The sequence below is a fragment of the Meles meles genome, chromosome 9, assembly GCF_922984935.1.
Source record: "Meles meles chromosome 9, mMelMel3.1 paternal haplotype, whole genome shotgun sequence".
Lineage (NCBI taxonomy): Eukaryota > Metazoa > Chordata > Mammalia > Carnivora > Mustelidae > Meles > Meles meles.
Genome location: NC_060074.1, coordinates 75,745,111 through 75,767,867, shown reverse-complemented (window position 1 = coordinate 75,767,867; position 22,757 = coordinate 75,745,111). Strand labels below are relative to the sequence as shown.

The 22,757-nt window shown below is 37.4% G+C and overlaps 1 protein-coding gene across 8 annotated transcripts in view; it reads left to right on the top strand.

The window, feature by feature from the left end:
* ZNF385B (zinc finger protein 385B) overlaps positions 1-22,757 on the top strand; it is a 398,195-nt gene that overhangs the window by 178,016 nt on the left and 197,422 nt on the right. Inside the window, exon 1 of one of the 8 annotated variants that reach the window (XM_046019671.1) lies at positions 19,758-19,792. The exons of the other annotated variants lie outside the window; for them this stretch is intronic. Coding sequence (XP_045875627.1) covers positions 19,783-19,792 — 10 coding nt within the window. The 5' untranslated portion in view covers positions 19,758-19,782. Of the gene's footprint in view, positions 1-19,757; positions 19,793-22,757 lie in introns of those variants that run through there. 8 annotated transcript variants of the gene reach the window in all.

Sequence of the window (22,757 nt, the reverse complement as noted above, 5' to 3'; positions counted from 1 at the left end):
TGGATCGGTTTCTTGCTTTTCTTCAAACTCAGGGCAAAGTTTCAGATAAGCATTCTGAGCTTCTAGCAAACTTTTAAGCCTTCTTCAGTTTTACTTCTTATTAGCAGTTGTTGCTGTTGCTGCTGCTCTTTTTTTATCAAAAAGAAGGACAACAGAATGGCTTAAAGAGATTCTTAATCTCTAGACTCTTAGGGAGAGTTGTTTCAGGTTGAGTCATCTCCCACATGCAAAGATTTCCACTCAGTTATGCATTCACAACGCTATTCAGGAATGTTTAACCAATAGGTGCTTAAATTGGTCCTATAATGGCCCATTAATGCCCACGGGTATAAACATAAAGAAGTTTTTACTGAACATATTTGAAGACAAAACATTTTGCTGTGTTGCTATTAATCATTTATTTTGCTGTCCTTCTCTCTCTTTGTCCCTCTCTCTTCCTTTCTCCTTTTCTGTCCCTCCCTTCTTCACTCCATCCCTTCTTTTTTTCCTTTACTTCCCCTTTGTGTATATTAAACTACTAGCAGATAGGTGAGCATCTATTAACTCTAGCAAAGTACTGGGAATACAAGGAAGTGGAAAGCACATTACCTAACCTTAAGGAATTTATCATCCAGTTGGGGAGGGCATAGGGTAAGTTCAAATTAATAAATATTTACCCACAATATTGTCAAGCTCAAAATTAGGTGGAAATGTGTAGACAACAAGTCTTAATTCAATGTAAAGAAAAATTTGTGTGGAAGTTGGAAGTGGGAAGAGTTCCTAAAAATAAAACAAAGCAAAAAACCCATAATGTGGGCAGCTGCCTTCGGCTAGGGTCATGATCCTGGGGTCCTGGAATCAGCCCTGGATCAGGCTCCCTGCTCAGTGGGCAGTCTGCTTCCACCTCTCTCCTCCCATCCCTTGTTCATATTCTCTTTCTCTCAATAAATAAAATCTTTTTACTGAGAGAAACTGAGACATGTAGATTTTGTTTTAAGTATCTATGTATCTAGCTAAGAATCTATTTCTAGTCATAGACACAGGAATATAGGCAAGAGGAGGAGTGCAGCACAGGTGTGAAGACACAGAGCAACGAAAACAGATATTTTTTGTATCTCATGGATCTAACACTGGAAAAGAATCTGCCGATGAGTGGAGGAATGTGTGTGTGTGTGTGTGTGTGTGTGTATCTATTTAAAAAAAACCACTAACATGACTTAATTTGACTTTAACTATGAAGCTGATGGTTTTGGCTTCCTTTTTTGTTCATGGCTTCTTGAGAAAAAAAAAAAAAACAAAAACAAACAAACACCCCAAACTATACTTACTGTAGGATATTAATTCTGAACTCTTTCTAGGTTCATTCTAGTGGTACATATCTGCTTAGATGATTGTAGAATGCAACAACTGAGTGTACTTTACTAGAAGGAATACATCTTGAACTAAAATTTCTGAAAAAATAAAGCAATTTTTAAAAATCTCATATTGCATTTAGAAGGTCCTATGAACTGAAGTGAAAAAATGAATCTTGTTGGGTCAGTCCATCTGGGTTTTGTTTTACTAGAAGAGAGGTTTAACTGATAAAGTAAGGTACCAAGCCCTCTCTGAATCACTCCCCATTTGCAGTAAGAGGTCTGGCTCAGCTCTTTACCTGTTCAGCTTTTATCCAAGTCACATGTAGACAATTAGTAGATTTCTGTTCAAATGAAAATGTTCATTTGCTTTTCTAATTTACCATTGGGACACTGGAACTCTGGCTGAAAGCATTTTAACTTTTATAGTAAACAGTAAAAAAGCCTCATAAAGCCCTCACAAAACTTCAGGAGTTAAGATATATTCCTTTTGACTGTCTACATTGTGATATTTGTGTTGCCAATTATTTTATCTAGAATCATTCCCTTAACTCCATTTCCTGTGTTTTCTTGAGAGTACTTTGCAGAGGACATGTTTTTAGTAGGCTATAATCATCACATGGGCAACAGGGATCTTGGCAAGTAGCTATTAACAGTATAGACAGAAACTTGGAGTGTGATGGTTTTAGACTTCCTGAGCTCCTTGATGCTATTTTAATGCACTAAGAGTATAAACTAAATTTAGATCCTGCTGACTGTTACCAGAGTGAAGTGCATGCCTCTTTTGCAGACAATGCTAGATTTAGTCACTGTGTATTTCTGTCACGCTGGGAGTGCAGTTTACAGCTCTCATCCCTTCTCAGCATTTAGTAACTATATGTATGTATTTAATAATTGCTTGGAATTGCACCTGTTTGTTTAAATGTTGTTCCTAAAGCAGTTACTGACATTGTGCTGTTTTCTTTTGGTCACTGCATTTTATTTTGGTAAATCTGGCATTATACATAAATTTATGATTTCTGATAGGAAGTCTGTGTTACTCCCTGAGTAGTTCTCTAGTCCACGGTTTCTCAGCCTTGGGACTCGGGCATTCTGGGTCAGACAATTCTTTGTTATGGGGGCGGGGGCAGCTATCCTGTACAGTGTAGGATGTTTGGCAGCACCCTGGACTCTGTGCATTAGAGGCTAACAGCCTGTCCCTCTAGCCCCGTCATTACAACCAGAAATATCAGCAGATATTTAAATGCTGCCTGTGGAGCCAAATCACCTCCAGTTGAGGACAACTACTCTGATCTGCCCACTGCTCACCATCTCCTTCATTCAGGCTCCAGTCCAGACTACTGTCATCTCTCAGCAAACCACCGTAAGAGTTTTCTGCTGGATCGTGCTGCACGTGCCCCAGCTGTTCTCCAGTTCATACTCCACATTGTAGCCAGAGCATTTTCCCAAACCCAGATCTCATTATGTTACTCCCAGTGACCTAGGGCAAAGACAGAACTCTTTTTTTTTTTCTTTTTTTTTTTTCTCATTTTATTTATTTTTTCAGCGTAACAGTATTCATTCTTTTTGCACAACACCCAGTGCTCCATGCAAAACGTGCCCTCCCCATTACCCACCACCTGTTCCCCCAACCTCCCACCCCTGACCCTTCAAAACCCTCAGGTTGCCCCAACCTCCCACCCCTGACCCTTCAAAACCCTCAGGTTGTTTTTCAGAGTCCATAGTCTCTTATGGTTCGCTTCCCCTCCCCAATGTCCATAGCCCGCTCCCCCTCCCCCAATCCCACCTCCCCGCAGCAACCCCCAGTTTGTTTTGTGAGATTAAGAGTCATTTATGGTTTGAAAGACAGAACTCTTGGGTACTCCCAGATGAACGCTGGGAGGCTATTTTTAAAGACAGAACTCTTAAAAATAGCCTCCCAGCGTTCATCTGGGAGTACCCTTGGCTTTCTCTCAACCCAATTTTTCTTGCCAGTTGAGGGTTTTCTGCGTGCCCTTCCTCCCCCTGCCCTTACCTTGCTCTACTCCTCTCCGTCCACCTGGCCAGTGTGCACGCACTCTTCAGTTCTGGCTCTGGTTGAGCCTCATGCTGGGAGGTTATTCTTATCTGATGACTAAGGACCAAGTCAGATTGACCTGTTATAGTTAATTCTAGGCCAGTTGGACTAAAGCCAACCATCTAAAAGCCAGTTTACCAAAGGGCCAAATTATTAAACTTAGTCACCAAAATAATAGATTTTAACACAACATTTTGTTATTTATAGTTTAGTTTCACATGGATTGAGTTTAGGGGGCTATAAAGAATCAGTATTTGCATATTCTGGGGTCTTAAGACTCCCTCCCCATCCCCATGAGCCCTGTCCCGCAGTTCAGGTTCGCCTCTCTGGGACTAGCAGACCAGCCCACCCAATTGCTGTTATCTCTATCTTTCCTCAAGCAGGTAGTTGGAGTCAGAATCAAATTTAACATTTCTTAAAATGCATTTATAATAATAACACATTAAAAATGGAAATCTTCAACATCTCTGGAAATATCCCAAACAATCTGTATTGCTTCAAAATTTGTAAGAAACAAAATTTGGTAAAATTAATAAGTTCACCTCTTTGTCATTTGGGATTATAATGAATAGTTCCTAAAATTTCCCCAAATGGGCAAAATCAATATTGACTTTAAAAGGATTAAATAGGTATCAGTATGAGGTGAATATTTCCAATAGGAAATTTGGGTTATATTTTTAAGGATATATCCATAATAAGACCAAAGTAACTCATTTCCCTTTAACTTTTGACAAAGTTAATATTCCTTAAAAGGGTTTTAAGGAGCACCTGGGTGGCTCAGCCAGTTGAGCATCGGACTGGATTTCAGCTCAGGTCATCTCCTGGATGTGGAATGGAGCCCTGTGTTAGGTTCTGGCTCAGCGTGGAGTCGGCTTGTCCCTCTCCCTCCCCTTGCATTCCTCCCCCACTCTTTTTTTTTTTTTTTTTAAGATTTTACTTATTTATTTGACAGAGATCACAAGTAGGCAGAGAGGCAGGCAGAGAGAGAGGAGGAAGCAGGCTCCCTGCCGAGCAGAAAGCCTGATGTGGGCTCGATCCCAGGACTCTGGGATCATGACCTGAGCTGAAGGCAGAGGCTTTAACCCACTGAGCCACCCAGGCGCCCTCCTTCCCCACTCTTATCCATGCTCTCTCTCTCTCTCTCTCAAATAAATAAATAAAATCCTTTACACAAAGGGTTTTAGGATCAATGTATTTGTTGACTATAGTTAAGAAGATTATGTCATGATTAGCCCGTTGCGATTCTACATTTATTTGAGAATTGCTCCAGTAATAACCTATGTGTCTCACTCCGTTATAGATTCACAAGAGCAGGAACTGACCATTTTTGCTCAGTAATTAATCACAGAGCATATCATGGTATAAATGTCCACTTAAGTGTTGTTGAATAGATAAATCATGTTAAAAATGCAGTACTAGCCACCTAATACGTAACATTGACATTGCCAGTAGTTGCTAGCCTTAAGAAAGCTGTTGGTAATTCTGGACCTACTTCTGTAAAAAAATAAATAAATAAAGAACAGACTTTGATATAACATTTATTGGAACACTGTGTTTTTTCTAAGACCAAGACCTTTTGCTTAATCTTTTGGTAGCACAATAAACATTTCACTTTTCAGATAGAAGTCTGTGTGGTTATATAAAAAGCAAGTTTGTAAATTTTATTTACTACCGTGTTCTTTAGCAAGTTTAAGTAATATACTATAAGAGTGTTTTAAAATTAATATTATAAAACAATATCATCAAGTAAAACTAGAATATGAGTATTAACCTCTGGATTATAAAGATTCCTGTTAAGTATTAGCAGTATTGTTAATATGGTTAGGATTGATCTTAATCTAAGGTTGGCAGAGTAAACATTCCAATCCCTCTGAAGGGGATGGAGAAGAGGGAAGGCATGAGAAGGATGGAGAACAGATGAAGGCAGCAGGGTTGCTTGAAGGGAAAATTGCCTTTTCAATTCTATTCAGGGTTTGTTTTTGTTTTTTTTTTCAAAATTTCTGTTATTCCAAACACCTTTCCCCAAACTCTCTCTGTATTTGACCTACATATAGAACATAAATGCCACTTACTTGAATCATTTAATGACCATTTTATGATACACAATTGACATTTTTTCTAATATTTCAGGTAGATTTTGTAATTTGTATTTAATAATTCTAAGAGATCCTCAAAAAGGTTTAAAGTATACTGTTTGCTTCTCTTGTTTATGGTGCTTCTTTGTATATTTTATGATTTCTGTTTGTTAGCTCATGTTTTACTGGGCTTTCTCTGAGGAAATTCTGCAAGACTTGGATCGAAGGTGTGCCCTTCCAGAAAAAATTCTTTTAGCTTCTTTTAGGTGCTCTGGGTTGGAACCAACCCTGGCCCATATCTGTTAAGTTTCTTCTTTTGGGGTTTCCTGGACCAGAGATGTAAAGAATATCTAGGTCCTGAGCCATGGAAGGATAGGATAGGTTATAAACTCTCAGAAAGTCACCCTCTCTCCCCAGTTTCTGGCCAAAAACAGACAATTTTCCTTGCAGTCCCCTTTGCTAGTGAGCAGGCTTTTTGCAGGGTTGCTCTTCAAACAACTTGCTTTGAGTTTCATTTTCAACTTGCCACCTTGCAGAGGAGCACAGCTTTGATTTCTGCTCCTATTCAGTGGTTAGAACCAAAGACACCACAATACCCATGCTAGCAAATGCCCTTGGGGCAGCCATGGCAATAGTATACCATCTTACAAAACTGGCTTTCAATTTTTGACCTTTGAAAACTTTCCTTGGTTTCCTTCTAAATCGTCTATGCATCTAAAAGGATTCTAAAAATAATCTTATCCATTTTGCAAGAGGAGGGTTTTTTAAGAATATTTGGTCAATTTATTTTATTGATGGAAATAGAATGCAACAGTGATTATATATTTAAGGAGATACTTCTTTTGGGGGGCCTGGGTGGCTCAGTCTTTAAGCGTCTGCCTTGGACTCAGGTCATGATCCCAGAATCCTGGGATTGAGTCTTGCTCAGGCTCCCTGCTCAGCAGCAGGAAGCCTGCTTCTCCCTCTCCTACTCCCACTGCTTGTGTTCCCTCTCTCCTTGTATCTCTCTGTCAAATAAATAAATAAAATCTTAAAAAAAAAAGAGAGATACTTCTTTTAAGGAAACAACAATTTGCCCTCCTTCTCTCCTTCCCTTTTTTCTCCCTCCCTCCTTTCCTTTCTTCCTTCTTCCTTCTCTTACATCTGTCTATATAAGATAATATATCATTTAAATAAAATTGCAGAGCTACTCTTGAAAGGAAAAGGAAATTTATAGTTATATAACTTCCTTTATTATATAAATGATATTCAGTTGACAGGAGACAGCAAAGCTATTTTTTCCCTAAACTTTGAGGTTTTTTAATGCTTATAGCAGCTGGAAGTAAATACAGCCAACATTTGTTGATCACCTAGCACATACCTGTGTAGATACAAGCAGATTGAATACAATGCCTTTAACACTACCAGAAGGAGGGGCGCCTGGGTGGCTTAGATGGTTAAGCATTTGCCTTTGGCTCAGGTCATGAGTCCCAGGGTCCTGGGATAGAGCGCTGCTTGGCAGGGAGCCTATTTCTTCCTCTTTCTACTGCTCCCCCTGCTTGTGCTCTCTCACTCTCTGTCAAATAAATAAAATCTTAAAAAAAAAAAAAAAAACCACCAGAAGGAAAATTGGGGGACAGCATAGATACTATAGAGTTATGTGTAGCCCTTAAATTTAATAATTTTCACTTTAATACAAACTTCACTTGTGCAATGCCTAGAGGTCCCCGAACTTTACGAACCAGACTTTCATGTGCCGAATAGGTTTTTTAATACGGGTAATCCAGAAGGATTTGAGTTATCACCTGAGGAAGATGCTCATATGGGTGCAAGTTCTGGCAAAGAGTGGTTAGTCCTTGAAGAATGACGATTCCAGGAAGCAGACTCACTCACCCTACTTCAGAATGCACATTCCTCCCTTCAGCCTTCAAATGTTTGACCTTAGAACATGTTTTCAGGAACTTCTTAACTACATATTAAGAATACCTTAAATAGGGGGTGCCTGGGTGGCTCAGTGGGTTAAGCCTCTGCCTTCCACTCAGGTCGTGATCTCAGGGTCCTGGGATCGAGCCCCGCATCGGGCTCTCTGCTCAGCGGGGAGACTGCTTCCCTTCCTCTCTCTCTGCCTGCCTCTCTGCCTACTTGTGATCTCTCTCTGTCAAATAAATAAAAATCTTAAAAAAAAAAAAGAATACATTAAATATGTTCCCTCATAGGACTCTTGAACCATCCATGGTGCAAACCAGTCAGAGAAAGTTAAGAGAAATAGTATAATCTGAACTTAAGAAGCTGAACCTAAAAAGTCATGGCAAAAGTTTATCATATCAGGTACGAGCAAGGAAGAGTGTGGCAAAAGGAAAGGATACTTGAAATCTGTTGGTGTGTTCAGGGAACTAAAGTAACTTTAAGTAACTATCTCAAGTATACATAGTTTACATATTTGAAAGCACTTTTTTTTTTAATTTGATAGTGCTAGTTAACATTCAATGAACATTTGCAGTATGTCTGACATTTTGTACATGCTTTACATATACTAGCATTTAATTCTGTCAACAACTCTTTGTGCTGAGTACTATTATCATCCCATTTTACAGATGGTCAAATTTTTTAAGTAACTTTCTGGAAACTATAGGGTTATAAGTGGGCAAGATAGGACTCAGTTCCAGGGGTTCTGATCCCAGAACCAACCCTCTTTATCTACATGTTCTGTTGCTCACAGTGAAGGCTGATTTATCTTGAAGGATTTAATCAAAAGTTCTATTCTTGAGAAACTCAACAAATGAAGAGAGATTATTTTCTCCCCTCTTACCCTATGTACGATAAAAATTGGCTTATTATTATTTACTTTATTTGAATAAGTATTGTTCTTCTCCAAGAAACATGTATGAGTGAGTGGATGTCTTTTCAGTGTTATGTTGGACAGATTTGCAAGAGTTGATCATTAAATTTTCAGGAATTTTGCAGGCCAGTCATTAAATATCATGTTGTTAAAAATTAAATCCTATAAATGTATGTTAAATGAATTATATTTAAAACAAAGGTGATAAATATTCAAAACCCATTGTTTCCTAATTATTTAACTACATTTACTATTATCTGTGTTCTTGAGGTTTTTTAATGTCGATTGTGTATATATATATATATGGAAATACTGTGTAGTGGTGTGCTACTGAGCTCTGCATTCAATCATGCCCATCACTTTGGTGTCTTGAAATTAGAATCATACTTGTACTATGATTTGATAAACACTACAAATCAGGGCTTTTCCCCAGGGAGTTGGCTATTCCACATTTACCCAGCACTCCCTTCATTCCTTCTTGAAAACATTTTGCCTTAACTTGATTCTCAGAAGGGCTCTTTATTATACAGAGAGTTCAGAATGTATAGCAGAGACCTCTGGTGTCTGAATTACATAAGTACTACAACATTTAAGAGAGGGAATGTGGAAACATTCATCAGTTTCTTGTTAATACACTTAATTATCTCAGAAAACTGATAATCCATCTTAGTTTGAATAACCACCAAAGGAAATCCTATCTTTCATGATCCTCAGTGAATCAACACTTTTTGATTTAAGAAATTCAAGTTCATCCACCCCAGATTAAAACTGTGTCCTGTTTTCTCAATCTGCGGAAAGGAGGTGCTACTCTAACATATGGGAACAAGTCAAGATACCTGGATTCTGCTCCTGTCCCAACTATGGAACAGCCAGGTGCCCTAGGCTCAGTGCTCTTGCCTCTCTGACTTGAAAATCACCTTAGCCTTTTTAGATATTCTGATGACAGGTCCCACCCAAATCCATTATATGACCATCCCTGGAGGTAGAATCCATGTGGTAGTATCCTTTGAAATATTCTTATTCTTGAGATGGTCCTAACACTCAACTGATTTGAAAACTACAGGTCAGGTTATTTACATGGAGCATGAACAGTCTATGGTTAAGGGTTCCAGTTGCAGGACAAGAACTGTTTTCAAATCCCCACTCTTTAACCACCTAGCTGTGTAACCTCAGATAAGTTGCACACTATCTCCATGCTTCAGTTTCCTGATGTGTAATATTAGAATAATAGTATCACCTTAGTTTAGGGACGGGACTCCTGGGTGGCTCAGTCAGTTGAGTGTCTTGCCTTCTGCTCAGGTCATGATCCCAGAGTCTTGGGATTTTGTCCCACGTCAGGCTTCATTGCTCAGCGGTGAGCCTGGTTCTCCTTCTGCTTGCTTCTCCCATGCTGTGCTCTCTCTCCGGCAAATAAATTTTTTTAAAAATCTTTAAAAAACAGGGGTGCCTGGGTGGCTCAGTGGGTTAAAGCCTCTGCCTTCAGCTCAGGTCATGATCCCAGCGTCTTGGGATGGAGCCGGGCATCTGGCTGTCCACTTCAGCAGGGAGCCTGCTTCCCTCTCTCTTGGGAAGGATCTGGCCCTGAAGTATTTGTTGTATTAGTATTATTACGACTAAGGACACTCTCTTAGTAGTTCTACCTGTCCTCTCCATGCTAACATAGAGCCATTTATGTACTTGAAGGCCACATCTTAATGTCCCTTTTATTATACTTTTTGTCTTTCCTACTATTGTCTAGCCTTTAATCGTATTGATATTTCTCTTCTCAACTGTCCCCAATTTTTTATTTTCCTTTAATTTAGAAAAGCCCAAAGTAAAGTGCTTTGGATGGCTTAGAGCCATAGCTGAATGCGTTATCATTGTAATAGATCTTTTGAATTAAAGCATTTGCATTGACCGAGACTAATATTTTCTTTACATTATAAAGAATAAACCTTTTTTCTTGTATATGAGGTGGCAGCAATCCGTGTGTTTTGTAGACTCTGTTCCCAGTAGGAACACAACAAATACAGAAGAAGCAAAATCTGTTGGGGACAGGGACTGTGTGATAAAGACAAACAAGTAGCAAAAAATATTTCAATCAAATCTTTAAAAACAAAACAAAGGGGAAAATGCTTTCTCATCCATTCAGTTCGAGGAGATCGATGTCTAATTAGATGAAGAATAAAGGAAAAATTCTTCATGTACTTTAGGCACAAAATTTATTGGGAGAAATGGCCAGGAAGCACTTTGATAAAGGAGAATGTGAGAACCATGGCAAACCAGAAGACTGCTACTTACAATAGTTATTCTGAGTGCCTGTTTTCTAACACTTCGGACAGAGAACAGGAAAGAGATGAAATAAGCAGATATTATGAGCATCACCAGAAACTATTTGAAAGTTGGAAATTGGAAAAGATTAATTCAGTACTGTGGTCTTTTTTTTTTAAGATTTTATTTATTTATTTGACAGAAAGAGAGATCACAAGTATGCAGAGTGGCAGGCAGAGAGAGAGAGAGAGAAAGAGAGAAGCAGGCCCCCTGCTGAGCAGAGAGCCTGATGCGAGGCTCCATCCCAGGACCCTGAGATCAAGCAGAGGCCTGAGCCACCTAGGCACCCCAGTGCTGTGGTCTTTAGTAACCCTTGTAGAATTTTATATTTAGAAGGTTGTAAAAATTAACTTACTAAATACCACTATGTCATTAAATATTAATGATATAGTATAGTAACTAGGGCCCCAAAACGTCCCCTGGAAACATGCTTTGTATTCTGCCTTATTTACAAAACGGAGTTGCCTAAGGCTAAAAGTTGTAGTGCATGTTCAGCACATGGTTACTGCAGAATACTAGTGTACACTAAGACCACGTCTTAGAATTCTTCCTGATTAATTGTTGCACTTCTAGACTGTTACAACATCACTGGTTATTATATAGATATTTCTCTAAATATTTCACTGAAATCATAACATGATGACTGCTGAATGTAAATGGAGGTACCTAAGATTGAATTGGGAAAGAAACAGCAAATCATTATCTCTGAAACTCAAATTTTTCCCCTCCTAGGGGACATAGAGATTTTTAAAAAAAAGAGAGAGAGAGAGAAAGAGATCTTTCCAATTATATTACGCAATTATATCCTAAATATGTTCAACTGATGTAACAAAAAACAATACAGATCTTATGTAAGTTGCTCATTAAAGTACACGTAACATATAGATTGGGGGGGGATTCTAATTAATATGAATAAATGTGATCACCTCCAAGGAAACCAGTATAGATGAACCTAGGCAGAAAAACACAAAAACAAAAACCAATAAGCATTTTTATCAGATATTGGAGTGCCCTCATAAATTGCATATATTAGCTCTTTTGGTGAGAGAAGTATGTGATCAAGCAACTTAATGATTACAATTGAAAAACATTGTCTTTTGTTTTGTTTTTGTTTTTTAGATTCTGTGCTAATGGAGAGCAAACCTTAAAAATCCCTTTGGGTTTCATCTCTCAGAGTTAGATGTACCTAAACATTTTGTTTGCGGAATATCATTGCACTTCAGAATTTTCCAACTTGTTCAAATTTTTATGGTCTCGCCCATCTCCCTCCAAATATATGCCATAAGCAAACTAAAAACAGCACATTTCTCCCAGCTGGCGATCACTCTCAGGGGATTAACAGTTGCAAAGCATTGTGCTACCCTAAGCAAACTAAGCCTCAGAGGACAAGCTGGCTTTACATTAAAATGAGAATATAGACTGAGTGCCATTTAGGTAGGTAGGTAGAGTTTTCTGTTGTTTTTTTTAATGAAAAGACCATATTGAAAATCTTAACACATCTGAGCATCTATCTTAAGAAAACCTGCATGGCATTATTGCAAGATCTGCTCTCCAGTGCAGGAAGGGAGCAGGTGCTCTGTCTGGTAGTGTCATTGATAACATAACAAATCTTTTGATGTGTCCAGTTGTGCAGGGATCTGATGTGTCTGAACCATGTTAGTTATGTGTCATGAGGTCATCATGGAATTTTTCCGATGACAATAATAAAAAATAGTTTGATTTGGGCCATGTGATAAAAGATTTCTGGGAGCCATATCTTTTCAGCCTATAAATTATTTCCTTTATATAATTTAAACACTTGGGTTAAAATGACAGTGCTACCATAGTGGTTAAAAAGATTTAGCGCCTTGAAAGAAATCACGCATATAAGCCTATTTGTGGCCTGGATTCCCCCATCCCCTCCCTGCAGGTTCTCCAGGCTCATCAGTATGGATGCAGGTATTACAGGTGAAGAGATGAACTCACTGAGGGGCTGTGGGAATTGATGGCTGAAGTTCCCTATAAATATTGTATTACCATTATCCTCATTCCCTCTTACCATGTTATTTTTCACACCACTTACTGTACACTTGCACTGTGACAGTGATCAATGCGAGCCCCCTGTGTGTGTGCAGTCTGCATGCTTGCCCAGATCTCTAACCTTGCCAGTTGTAGCAGAGGATCATTGGGACCCAAATGACACTTGAGAATTTAGCTTGTTCTCAATATTTACCTACTGTAAGGTATTTAAGTGAGATTATCTAATTTCGTTAATCCTGCCTCCAGATTTTTATAAATTATATATATTTTCCTTTAAAGAGCCAAATCCCTCCCACTGCCATTAAAAAAAAATTATTTATTTGACAGAGAGAGAGAGAGAAGCAGCAGAGGGAGAGAGAGAACCAACTCCCTGCTGAGCAGGGAGCTGGTGCGATGTGGAACTCCATCCCATGACCCTGGGATCATGAGCTAAGCTGAAGGTAGACGCTTAACCTTTAACCAACTGAGCCACCCAGGTGCCCCCACTGCCATTTTTAAGATGGATTTTTTTTTCAGTTTAGTAAAAAAAATTGTAAGGATACAGAAGAAAAATAAAGTAAAATTTCCTCTAAACCTGCAAAAAATGTTAACATATTTTGGAGTATTTTCTTCTAAACATGGTTCTGTAGATATGCATATATTTAAACATTCATATAAATAAGGAACATGTCTTTCTTACACATATGACCTTTACTATGTAACCAGAATTACGTATTTCCTCCACTTGTTACATAATGAACATTTTCCTATGTCAATTAATATATTTTACAGTATTTCATAATATTGACACACCCATTCCTCTGCTGTTGAGCATTTAGGATCTTTCTATGTGTTTGTAATTATACATAATGTAATGAACATCTTCACTGATGCAGTTTAAATTCTTACTATTTGTCTTTTCTGGGTCCGTTTTGGATTCTCAAATTCAGAACTCATATAACTCCCTAAATGTTTACTTTATTCAAATACGTGGCAGCCTAGTTAATAGTAATGATCTTTCATCTACAGAGAGCTGTACTTGCAGATAATTGAAATGCTGATTAGGCTACATTTTTTTCCTCAACATAATCTCACCAGAAATAGTAGTAATCAATGCCTTCAAGTGGACTTAAGTAAAAACTCAGCACTAAGTATTAAAAATGAATGTTACTAAAAAATTTTACATATATTTGAGAAACTACAAGAATTCTTGAATTAATACACATGATTGCTAGAACTTAATATTAAGCATGAGAGAAAAATAATAGTATAACTCAAAACAAAATGATTACTCACCAATATTTTCATTTTCCCCTGAAGGAAAACAAAAAAAGAAAAACTAATATTTCCTCTGAATTAAAAAAAAAAAATCAAAGAAAAACAGAAGGACCACTTGTTTTGTTTTGTTTTTGAAACACATTTACTTTATATATACCACATCTTCTTTATCCATTCATCTGTTGATGGACATCTAGGTTCTTTCCATAGTCTGGCTATTGTAGACATTGCTGCTATAAACATTCGGGTACACGTGCCCCTTCGGATCACTATGTTTGTATCTTTAGGGTAAATACCCAGTAGTGCAACTTTAAAATGATTTATACTTTCCAGTGGTACCTGGGGGCTCAGGCATTCGGGTGTCCAACTCTTGATCTCTGCTCAGGTCTTAATATCCAGGTCATGGGTTCAAAGCCCGCAGTGGGCTCCACACTGAGCATGGAGCCTACTTAAAAAAAAATGATTTAGATTTTTCAATTCCCCCCAAAATATGAAACATTTTATATTCCCTGGAAATCACTAGAAAAAAAATTTGAGTTCAACCCAGTTGTCAGTTCATTGGTTTTTATAAGAAGGGAGATTGGAAGGAGCACTGGATTGGAAGATTTGTAACCTTGGGCAATTTGCTTATACTCTTAATCTCAGTGTCTACCTCTGTTTAATAGCTGTATGAGAACTTGACATAAATTACCTAAAAGAGTGCCTGGTGCAAAACTGACTCTCAGTAAATGCTAGCTCCTTTTGCCCCTGTTGTTGTTGTTGTTTAAAGATTTTATTTATTTATTTGACAGAATGAGAGAGATCACAAGCAGGCAGAGTCAGGCAGAGGAGGAGAGGGAAGCAGGCTTGCTGCTGAGCAGAGAGTCCGATGCAATGCGGGGCTCTATTCCAGGACCCTGAGATCATGACCTGAGCTGAAGGCAGAGGCTTAACCCACTGAGCCACCCAGGCGCCCCTTTTCTCCTGTTTTTAAATGATAATGCAGAGTATTTCAAGAGATAGATTTTTAAAATAATTTCTTTCCTTGGATGAAAGTCATCAACTAAAACTATATTAATAGGTGAATGATTGCCATTTTGCTATAAAATTATAAACCTATAGAAAATTTGAGAGACAATAATACATCAAACAAATGAAAGGTTAAAGCTCCAAAATTAAGCCATTCTGATGTCCCCAGGGGTACCCGGTTTCTTTATGTATAGTTAATTGGTCAAAAATATTTAAAACTATGGCTTAAATTTATGCAACAAGTTATAGTTTCACATGTCGTCATTTAGTTGGTTTGATCCTCACACAGACAACATCACAGAAGTTCATGGAGGGTGAGTGATTGGCCCAAGGCCAAACTAAATTAATACTAAAGACAAAAATAATGTTATTTCTACTCATAGTTTTATTAACCATTAAGTAAAGAGAGAAAAGGAAAATCAAAACTAAAATGACAGATTATCTAAAAGTTAATGGAAGGGAAAACTTATCAGAACTGTTCTTAGTTCTTAAATGGTTTTTAGCGTTAAAAAATAAAATTGAAAATAAATGAGCCATGTATGTATCTTACAACTAGGAAAATTATTCAAAATTAATCAAGTTAGGAAGCAGACCTTAATAAAGACAAAAGCAAGCCTGAAATAAATCAACAGCTAGTGTTTTGGGGAGGGAAATCTACTTGACTAGACAAATGCATGACTGACCTGATTAAGGAAAAATTAATGGCAGTACAAGTATAAAAATATGACTTTAACTTTCCAAACATGGCTTCTCATACTGCTTTTCAGACTTCTTAGAGAAGAGAGTGGTTCTCTGCTCTCCAGTCTTTTTATGAAGTTAGCAGATACTTACTTAATATCAAGCACCTGGTAAAGATGCGATATTTGTTTGCTAGGGCCACTGTAACAAAGCAGCACAGAGTGAGCAGCTCAAACAAGAAAATTTTATTGTCTCACAGTTAAGGAAGCTAGAATTCTGAATTCTCGGTGTTGGCAGGGTGGGTTCCTTCTGAGGGCTGTGAGGGAAGGATGTGTTCCCAGCCTCTCTTGGTTTGTAGATGGCTGTCTTCTCCCTGTGTCCCTCCATATCATCTTCCCTCTGTACCTATCTGTATCCAGATTTCTTGGATTTATAAAGACACCAGTCATATCAGATTAGGGCCCAGTCTGATGGGCCCACGGTAGCTCAATCCACTCTATAAATACCCTACCTCCAAATGAGGTCAGACTCTGAGATACTGGGGGTTCATATCCTCAACATACGAAGTTGTGGGGGACATAATTCAAACCACCACAGATGCCCTTTGTCTTTGATTAGATTGTCATTTGCTTTCATGAGGTTTTCCTAATAAAACTTTGGAAGAGCCCACACCCTTTTATGAAAGTTTTTGGAGCTGGAATGGGCCATAGAAAGCTATTCTATGATACTTTATTCTATTACAGAGTAAACAGGCTCAGAGATATTGGGTGACTTTCCAGTCAATTACCTCCAGCTTTCTAGTGTGACCTCTTCCAAGTTTTTCACACCCCCGGAGGGCTACATGGAGACTCCAGTTGGTACTGGGCTGGTGTTGGAGTCTCTGACTTGGCGATGTGGTGCTCCTCCTGTGTACTTGCTCTTCCTAGGATCATGCCTTCCTATTAAGCATGATTGCTTTGAGACCAGTCAGATGAGAGCCTCCACCATTGCCTCTAGCGGCTTCTCTGCCTTTACAGGTCCATTGGAATATTTATGCAGTTGGGTGTTTGGGTTTGTAAAACTTCCCATGGGGATAAGCAGAGTTGTTCTTGTATAGTTTTAACCATCTGGGCACTATCAAGGGTTTATTGTAATTGATTTGGAATCAAAGGTTAGATTTTTTAAGGAATATATTATCACCACTAACATTGAGGATTCCTCCATTCTTACTGTTATATACTTGAAGGTGAAATTGTCAGTCATTCTCCAACCAAAGATACTGATTCAATAGATCTCAGGTAATCCAAGACACCTACATTTTTAGCAAGGTGATTCTTTAGGTAATTTTCATGCCACACTTTGAACAACAACAAAGAAACCTGCTCTAAACACATTGCTCATCAATTTTTAAATAGTTACTGCTAGGAATGATTGTTTTATTTTCCAATAACATCATATTTTACCTAATCTAAGAATTTTGTGTTTTTTTTTTTAATGTAAGTCACATCATTACTTCATGTGTCACTAAGAAAGAAAAAAAGTCAATAAACTATGACACAGAACCTTAAGGAGAGCTGCTTTGGACTTTTTGTGAGTTATTCGTACCAGCAACTCATCGCTTTGAAATTTTTGAAATTTTTATTCAGAGGTATCTGGCAATTTCTTTTATCTTAAGTCACATTACCAGGCCTGTGATAAGCAAAACTTTCCCATGTACCAGAACTTTTTCCACTTGAGGTTACCTTTCTTATATTCCTCTAGTAAAATTGAATGTTACTTTCCAAGGAAATCTGAAATTGCTGTCATTCCTCCAATAATGAACATCTGCTTCACTAATAAGTAACAAAGACATAATTCACACCTGTTTATGTGCTGTCTTTGTATGCACCATGTTGTATGTTTAAAGCCAATTCATACTGTGGCTCTTAAAAAATATATAGGTTTAAAAAATAGTGAAATGGCAGTTAAACTCCACACATGATATCACTCAAAAATTCTATCACTCAAAAATTCTATCACTCAGCTGAAGAGACCTTCTTAACAGCTGTGACCAATTCCATGCACACTCTGACATTGACCACTACACTTGTGAGGGCTGCCTTGTGTATACTTATCATAAGATGTGATTAATTAAAGACACATCTCCATTCAGAGCTGGGAAAATGTGGTGGGCCGTGGGAGAGAGCTCAGAATCCACGTAATATGGTAATACAACAGTTTACAATGGAAACGTCCTCGTGCTGGATGCTAGGGTAACATAATGAGCTAGAGCAGCAGTTCTCAAAATGAAGTCCTGGGACTAACAGCATAGCATCAGCATCACCTGGGAATTTGTTGTAAATTCTCAGGTTCCACCCTAGAGAGTCTGAATCAGAAACTCTGGGAATTGGGCCCAGCAGTCTGTTCTAACAAGCCTTCCAGGGACATCTGATGCACACCCAAGTGTGCAAACTACCAGGTTAGAATGAATGGGAAGTCAAAGGGAAGGAGGCCTTCCTCCACATTTATAAAGAAATATTTATTGATATAAATACACACACACACACACACACACACACACATACACACACCTCTTATTAGACCTTGATTTACTCACTCTAAGAATTTATATGTGCAGTCCTTCAGATGACTACATTCAAATAGAAATATTTGAGAGGCACTGGGTGGCTCAGTTGGTTCAGCATCTACCTTCAGCTCAGGTCATGATTCCAGGGTGGGATCAAGCCCCATTTCTGGCTCCCTGCTTCACAGGAAGCCTGCTTCTCCCTCTCCCTCTGCCTGCCACTCCCTCCCCTCTTGTTCTCTGTCTTTCTGTCTGTCAAATAAATAAAATCTTTAAAAAAACAAGTAGATATATTTGATCTGGAAAAAGCCTACATCTTATAATGGCCAAAAAAATCCTTGGTGTATTTTATAATTATTATCCTTAGCTATCCCTTCCCTTTGTTCTCTTTGCTCCAAACTGTCCTGCCTTCATAGTCTTTTCCCACCTTCTGTGTATCACATAGATTCAGAAAAATCTGCAATACTAGCATAATTCAAAATTTTCCCTTTTACACTTTTGTCAGACCCTCTCTCGCTCTCCTTTTCCTGTTTTTAACTTTTCACCCTAAAAAATAATAATAGCTAATCCTATGAAAGCTGAATCCCCAAAATAAGGGGTAGGGAAATACGTTTGAACAAACACCTCTACAACGTCACTGCTCAAATATTTGGATCCAAGGAAGGTATAGTTTAACTGCTGTCCTCTGTCATTATAATATATAAATGGTAATATGTGCTGTAGGATAACTGAAAAACACTTGCTAGAATATGTAATATTTGAATGTGTCACTTCATTTTCTATTTTAACAAACAAACATGGTCTCAAAAATCACATTCAACTTTATTGGCTTTAGTGTTATCTGAAGTGCTGTGAATTCTTCTGGTTTGAGATAATAGATTTTTCTCTTTTTTGATTGTTAATACACGTCTAGTAGAAAAATAAAAAGAAACGAGGTGTTCCTTTGTTAAATGTTCATTGCAATATCCTTATTGGTTTAAAACTGCAAGGCTTATTCTCTCAGGAGAAACTGATTTCAGAAATAATTACCTTTGTATTGGAGTCAAACAGGTAATCCATTGAGAAGCTGAAATCGCATTGGAGGCTCAAGCTCATATCATCAAATAATAAATATATTTGCATTCCACGATCCTTGATGAGCGATATAATTTTAATAATCAGTCTTCCCTAAAACATGCATATTACACAGAGTTTATTTTAGAGCAGAATTTCTTTTAAGTTTGTAGTGAAATGTGTTTTAAATTCTTAGAGAAAAACGAGGACAGTTAACATTTTTTAAACATGATTTTATAAGCTTATTTGCATAAGTTTACATTTTATTTCTTTGTGAATTCAGTAGAAAATATTACTGGAATTTTAAAGAAACAGCATAATCAATTCAGAATTTACATCTCCAACCCCGGTGAAGTAACCTAGTTTTCCATCATTTTTTTTGGCTCTGTCGGCCGAGGAGGCAGCATCTACTGACAGTCACTCTATTGTTTGTTAGTTTCCACCGAGGTGCACAGTGAGTAAGCGAGTGAGTGGAGTCTGTCCAGAACTCCAGCAGGCGGAGGGTACAAGGAAGAATTTGTGAAGGCTCACACTATCTGTAACAAAACGGGTGGCAGGTTCACGTACTTCTCAGTTCTTCATACCTTTATTATACAGAAGTTACAGACTGGCTAAATTGACTGTTGCTGAGAAACATGCTTCTCGGTAAGTAACATAACTTGGAAGCAGTAGAATTGTTCTCAAGTGAAAGGGAAAAAATATATATATATATACATGGATATGGAGGTATACTGGGCTTTGGCTGCAATTTTCCAGGTTTGTAAAGATTTCATACAGTGCTGGGCAACACCATGATTAGTATTATTTGTCCTACGAGGATTTTAGTTGATGAGCTGTGGTTACTTAGAAAGATCTTGGACATGTGTGTGTAAATTAGGATGACTAGCATAACTACTTTTTCCCTTCCATTAAGATAAGCATAACATTTCAGGGGTTAATCAGTAGTTGTTATAGTTGACAGAGTTTGTGTGATCTAAATGTTAATATGACTTCTGGTTTAAAAATATGTTGGACTTCTATATGTTGTAAAATGCTATGATATGTCCTCTAAAAAAAGAGCTGTTTCTGCATGATTATTTTATTAATATTTAAAATATATGTAAATGCCTAGATTGTCAGTTTTAAAATTAGTTTCAAGTAGAAGAACATTGAAAAAGTGAAGTGGTAAGCATATTTTGGTAATATTCACAATTATAGCTTATACATTACAAAATACTTTTGAAGATGGAATTTGCATGCATTAGTCTTAATAGAAGTCTGGCAAAACCTTTGACAGAAGATCTTATATAGAAGTTTTCTCACTTTATAGGAGAACATAATTTAATTAGAATTTCATTAGAAGCTACATAAACATTTTAAAAATGCTTCATAGATAAAATGCTTCACTTCTTGTCAAGTTAATATTGTGAAGCACTGGCTGAATTTTATGTCTTGGATTATTTATTTGGAAAACAAACATTTTCCAACTAAAATATGTCAGTAAGTGCACAATGCATTAAGGAATTTTCCAGTTAATAAAGGCTAAACAAACATCTGAAACTTCTAGGAAATTAAGCAAAAACATTTTTATTGCAATGGTTATACTTTGACCAGTTGTACACATTACTTCACATGTGAGAACAATTTTAGCCTTTATTTGGAGTTATTCATTATGTCACTATTTAGGGATGTTTGATAACCCATTTGGGACATAGTAAACATAACTGTGTTGGTAGTTTAAGAGATAAATTATATTTGTACTTCATTGTCAGTGTGTTTAAATAATTTAAATATTAGGTCAGTCTCCACAGAGAAAGACGAAAATTGATGATGTATTTTGGAGGTCATTTTTTCCCTGTAATTTCAAGTCTATTTATTATTCTACTTGGTAAGAGTATACTGTTAGGAAGAAAATACTGGTCTTGGAATCAGGTGACCCAAGCTTGGGTCCTAACTCCTCAACACTCCTAAACATTGGGTCAGCTCTTCTGTAAGTCAATTAGATTATTTCTTAGAGTTTTATTTTATTTTTGCCATTCTACTTCTGCCATCTTTATTTTTATTGTCCTGTCACATTGATGGTGGCATATAGGTGTATAAAACAAACAGAAAATTTTAAACAAGTGTTTTTATTTTATTTTAATTCCAGTTAGTTAACATATAGTGTTATTTTAGTTTCAGGTGTACAACACAGTGATTCAGCAATTCTGTACCTCACCCAGTGCTCATCACAAGTGCACTCCTTAATCCCCATGGCCTATTTTATTCATCTCTCCCTCCCTCTGGTAACCATCAACTTGTTCTCTATATTAAGAATCTGTTTCTTGGTTTGTGTCTCTCTCCCTCTCTCTCTCTCTCTTTTTTTCCTTTGCTTATTTGTTTTGTTTCTTAAATTCCACATATGAGTGAAATCATATGGTATTTTCCTTTCTCTGACTTATTTTGCTTAGCATTATCCTCACTGGCCCCATCCATGTTGTCGCACGTGGCAAGATTTCATTCTTTTTCATGGCTGAATAATATTCCATTATAAATATATATCACATCTTCTTTATCCATTCGTTTATCGATGGACACTTGGGCTGTTTACATAATTTAGCTATTGCAAATATTGCAAATAATGCAAATAACACAGGGGTGCATGGATCCCTTTGAATTAGTATTTTTGTATTCTTTGGGTAAATACCTGGTAGTGCAATTACTAGATTCTGTTTTTATGTTTTGAGGAACTGCCTTAGTGTTTCTCACAGTGGCTGGCATTCCCATCAACAGTGCAAGAGGATCCCTTTATCTCCACATCCTCGCCAACACTTGTCGTTTCTTGTATTTTTTTATTTTAGAAGAGCCATTTTTTCATATAAGGGCTCCCTTCATATTATAAGTTTCAATACCATTGATGGGGAATGAGTGATAGAAACAACTGACTCCGGTGGCCCTGACCTCTGGAAAGTACACCGATTCTTGTGTGATATAGCCAACATTTTATTTATCATTTACCAAGGTAGTATATATGCAAACGTGCATATATACATATGCATATTTTTCACAACCTTCAAAGTCAGAAAATTCTTGCCAGTACCCATCTTGAAGACATTTATTACAAAAATGATCCTTGAATCAAAATCATCTACACAATAGCTTCTCACGTGTAAAACCACGCCCCACCCCCCACCCCCCCAAAAAGGTTTTACGCCAAATCCATTATCTCTCTATTTACCCAGGATTTCTCATCTGATTGGAAACAAAAAGTTTATAGACTTGATCCTTTCCATCTTTTCACCGAGATAATTTCACTGTGGCTGAAGTGGCAAAGCATGAATTCAGATGACAGGAGTTTGAATTCTTCTACTTGTTCTTCCACCTCTGAGTGGTTTTAGGAAAACTGCCCATCCTCTCTAAACTTATTTCCTCTGTAAATGTGGATACAAACATTCATCTTACAGGACTGGTGTAAGGATCAAATAGGTGATATTTATAAATGTCAGCTGTTGTACTTGAGCCTAAAATGGTGACCAATAAATGGTAGACAATTACTGTTGTTGTCTTATTAAATTATCAACTGTTGAGTTCTCTTAGAATTCACCCTACTTTCTAGGATTGCTGAAACTGTATGGGTTTTATGAAGTTATTC